The sequence below is a fragment of the Elephantulus edwardii genome, unplaced genomic scaffold, assembly GCF_000299155.1.
Source record: "Elephantulus edwardii isolate Elephantulus edwardi_28Jun2011 unplaced genomic scaffold, EleEdw1.0 scaffold00005, whole genome shotgun sequence".
NCBI classification, from domain to species: Eukaryota; Metazoa; Chordata; class Mammalia; order Macroscelidea; family Macroscelididae; genus Elephantulus; species Elephantulus edwardii.
Window position 1 is genome coordinate 35,752,312 of NW_006399755.1, and position 4,681 is coordinate 35,756,992.

General features: G+C 36.7%; 1 protein-coding gene across 2 annotated transcripts in view; it reads right to left on the minus strand.

Annotated features, from left to right (window-relative positions):
* Positions 1 to 4,681, minus strand: part of DEPDC1 (DEP domain containing 1) — a 28,916-nt gene that overhangs the window by 14,462 nt on the left and 9,773 nt on the right. For both annotated transcript variants that reach the window (XM_006879788.1, XM_006879789.1), the window contains exons 4-6: positions 4,551 to 4,669; positions 3,999 to 4,129; positions 620 to 667 (exon numbers count right to left, since the gene is read on the minus strand). In XM_006879788.1, coding sequence (XP_006879850.1) covers positions 620 to 667; positions 3,999 to 4,129; positions 4,551 to 4,669 — 298 coding nt within the window. The remainder of the gene's footprint in view (positions 1 to 619; positions 668 to 3,998; positions 4,130 to 4,550; positions 4,670 to 4,681) is intronic.

Genomic DNA, 4,681 nt, shown 5'->3' on the forward strand with positions numbered 1-4,681 from the left:
GATTGGCACAGGATAGAGCAGGGTTTAGGGCTGTTGTACATAGGGTCGCTATGAGTTACAAATGACTCGACGGCACATAACAACAACAACAACAACCAAAAGAACAAAGTCTATCTTAGAAGAAGTGTAACTAGAGTGTTCCTTTGAGGCAAGGATGGGACACTTATATACTTTGGGCATGCTATTAGGAGGCCCCAGTCCTTGGAAAAAGACATCCTGATGGGAAAGGTAGAAGGTCAGAGAAGAAGCCAGAGACCTTCAAGGAGATAGTGACTATAACAATAGGCCTGAGTACATCAGATCATGAGGATGGTACAGGAGAGGATAAAGTTCAGATCTATTGCTAATGGGTCTCTACATTGATGGCACATAAGAATAACATTATGGAGCTCTGGTGGCCCAGTGGCAAGAAGCTGGATTGCAATTCTGAAGGCATGTAGTTCAAATCCACCACCTGGTTTATGGGAGAAGGATGGTCAATCTCCTCCCATGTGATTAAGTGCCTCTGAAAATCTGCCAGAGTCATCTATGGGTGGGTTCTGAAGCAAAGGCACAAAACAACAGCAGCAAAAGTAACATTAAATACGCAGAATATAAAACATATCTTTGTTTAACTTACAGTTTGCAAGGCACTTCATGGCAGATAATACCCAATGAGGGAGGTCATCTATTAAAAACAAACAGAACATTTAAAAGTAAATCATGCAATTACTGTAATAGTGTACTTTAAAACAATGTATTTATTATTCATAATTATATACATAATATACAGATATATACACAGACACATATAATACGTACATACACCTAGCTCTAACTCATGAAAGACTTGACAATCTGTTTCTGTACAGATTGTTCTGTGCTATTGAGGGGACTGGGATTCAGTGACCCTTTGTACAACAGCTCTGAAGACTGCCCTGTACTGAGCCAATCTCACAAACTCCACTACACTTAAACCCATTGCCCCAGTTACTGTATCATCTATCTCACTCAGGGTCTTCCTCCCCTTCCCTGTCCTTCCATCCTTCTGAGCATGGTACCCTTCTCTAAGGATTGGTCCCTCCAGGCCACATGCCCAAAGTATGGGCAAGAATACCCTACAGGACATTCTACTTTGCCATATATGGTTCTCTAACCATTGCATCATTACTTGCTATGCAACAGAGAAATGGACAGTGACTAGGGATGATACAAGGAGAGTTGATGCCTTTGAGCTTTGGTGCTGGAGAAGAGTTGAATATACCATGGACTGCTAGGAGAACAAACAAGTTTGTTCTTGGAGGCAAGGATTCTGAAGCTTTGTCTGACATACTTTGGACATGTTGCAAGACAGGATAAGTCCTTGGAGAGGGAAGTCATGCTTGGGAGTTTGGGGGGACAGCACAGGAGAGGAAGACCTTCGATGAGATGAATTGATTCCGTCACTGGGGTGATGGGGATAGGTGTGTCAGAGACAAAAAGGTTGTCAAGAGATAGAGCAGGGTTTAGGGCTGTTGTACAAAGGGTCGCTATGAATTGCAAGCAAATCGACGGCACATAACAACAACCACCACCACCACCATTGCATCAGAATTAACTTAAGGGCACACAACATATAATATTAGGGTTAAAAAAGTATTGCATATTTAACATGACGCAAATTCAAGTCAGTATTTTAAAAGATATCTTTTAAAAACTCCCTAAAACCCACTAAACTAACTTAAGCAATCTGGAGTTTGAATCTTCCCACAAAATAGAAAACAATCAAATACCTGCCAATTCAAAGATTATCGTAAGGAAAGTTTGTAAATCAACTCCCAACAATTTCTCTTTTATCTCCTACCACCATCTTTGCAATCTAAACATTCCTGTTTCTGTTCTGCCTATAGCTATGCCATTTTATTATTGTTGTTTTGAGTAAAGTTCATGGTTATAGAGAGCTTGTGTCTAAGTACTATTAGTTTCCTGGGTGGAGCAGTTTATTAACACAGTGGTGGTTCAACCTTATTCAGTGATGCTGTGGAAGAAAGGCCTGGCAATCTCCTTTCATAAAGACTACAGACAAGAAAACACCAAGGAGCAGTTCTACTCTAACCTATTGAGTTGAAGGAAGAGAAATGGAATTGATGGCAAATGTGTTTGGTTAGGCTTGCTGAAACTTTTAATTTGCATGAACTAAAATATGCTGCATAAACATCCAGCAACTTTTGACACAAACACAAATACACATTTACTTGAAAGGTTTGTGGTTGAAGAGTACAAGTCTTGGATGTGAGTTTATACTTTTAAGCATGCTATTATAGGTAATGCAGATAGAACTGTTCCAAAGCTACATGCAGATAAACATCAAGCCCATTGCAATCTATTCAATCCTAACTCATAGGAATCTTCCATCTGTTTTTTAATGCTGTAAATCTTTAAGTGAGGAGATTATCTATTTTTCTCCTATGAAGACTTGTGGATTTGAACCACTGACCTTTTAGTTAGTAGCTTACATGTTATACACTATGTCACCAGGGCTCTTACCTGCATTTACCTTAGGCTTCTTTATGTGACCAACAACTTTGAAGTTTTAATTATAGGAACAAAATGTAAATACACACAGAATATAAAAAAAATATATGCATGCATATACATTATAAATGATAAGGTAATATTAATTTTATAAATAACAATACTTGAGGAGTTAACATTTTGAAAACATGCTGGTTTACATATTTTTTAACAACCTAACTTTTCCAATTGAATTATTTTCTTCTATGAAGTGGCTAGTGTATTTGAACTACTATCCTTACGGTTGGCAGTTTAGTGATATAACTACTGTGTCACCTGCATAAGTATTCATAATACAAAAAAGTCAGTGTCCTTTATAACTCTACTATTAAATGTACAGGCTTACATTTTCTGTGTTACTACAGTTCTATGCATGTTTTGACCCCTGAAATTATACATTTAACTGCTAAAGCCCAATAAAGACATAGGTCCTTCTTCCTACCTGCCCCCCACCCTGCCCCATTTGTTTCAACAGTTATGAGATTTATTAATCAAGTAACAGGCTACAACTTGGGATCAGAATCAAATGGCTACAAACTTGGGATCAATATCAGGAAGTGTGTAGGTAGTCTCTCTTCTTCAGTGCAGGCCAGCTTGTTCAACTCCTCTTAGCACCCCCCAATGTCCCCCACTCCGTACTGGCTCCTCTTGTCTCTGCCTCAGTGGCCATTGAACCCCTTTCTAGGCTCACATCGTAGTATGGATCACGGACCTGGTTCAAGGTTACAGCTCTTTTAGTTGATTACTTCTCTTTTCCTTCTTCTACATTTTGTCTTCTTTCAGTGTCCTGGACCATTCTATCTTGTTTATTACCAAATATTTTCCATAGTAGGTTTGGCCTGGTCAGTATAAATTTGCAATAAAAACATATTAAGCTTTTATTATCTTTTTATACCTGTTGGATGTTAAATGTTTCGTTTTTATTTTTTAAATCATTCATAAATTCACCTTTAAGGTGCCATCAAGCTGATGAGAACTCATTTGGTTCCTTCCATTGGGTTGCTGAGACTATGAATTTTAATGGGAGGATAATTGCTTATCTTTCTCCCTTGAAGCTGATGGTAAATTTAAAAACTCAAAGATAGATGGCTTTTCCTGTTGCTAGCACAGAGTGACTAAGAAATAAAATAATATTTCACAACTGTGCTGCAATCCCAAAGGCATACAGTTTGAATCCACCAGCTTCTTCATGGGAGAAAGATGGGCAGTCTCCCCCTGTACTATATACTGCCTCTGAAAACCTGCTGGAAGGTCAACTCTGGATTAGTTAGGACTCAATTTCACACAATAACAAGTCACTTAGAACTATACCCCTATGATTACACTTATGAGGAAATAACAATAGCTCTGGATGTTTCTTCAAGTAAAGAATTCAAATTGCACCTCTCTATTTTAACTGTATCTGTTACAAGGGTAAGCAAGTATGAAAGAGTCTTTTTTTACTATGTAAACTTAGTGATACCAACCTGATTTGTCTTGTAATACAACTACACCATGTTTACTTGTATTTGTCATGTTGTACATTATATATTGAGGAATTACTTGTCTTGGATTGATTACTTCTTCGATGGATGACACACCTAAAATTGTTTGTAGGCTAAAGAACAGAAAAATTATTTTTCCCCTCAAAATAAGCAAGATAGAATACAAACGTAAAAATGTATAAAATCAAGGAAACAGGCATCAAAATGCTTAATTTTTCTTTTAACAAAACTTGTAAGATTTACATTTAGCATTGAGTTTTAGATATACTTGAAATATATTTCAACAATCTTGTAAGAAGGCCAATATGGATCACAATTTATGGCTATAACTTTTAGTAAAATTAGAAGGGAAAAAAAAAAGATTCTATTTCTACTATCCTAGAGCTAGAGCAAAAACATTTAAGAAACATCTGTAGCGATGAAATTCTAAATTTTTGGACTAATTTGTTCTTCCTCATTTTATTATTTTGATAAAATTCTCAAATTAATAATCAAACACGTGAAGGGGCTTCATTGAGTTAGGTTTTAGCTTACTAGACCAGAATAATATATCTCCAAACTTCTTCAACATCTTCCTGTCTTATTTCTTTATTATCAAATGAGTTTTCTTCAGCATCATCCATTATTTCGTACTTTATTTCTTCTGTATTTTCCTTAAAAAAAAA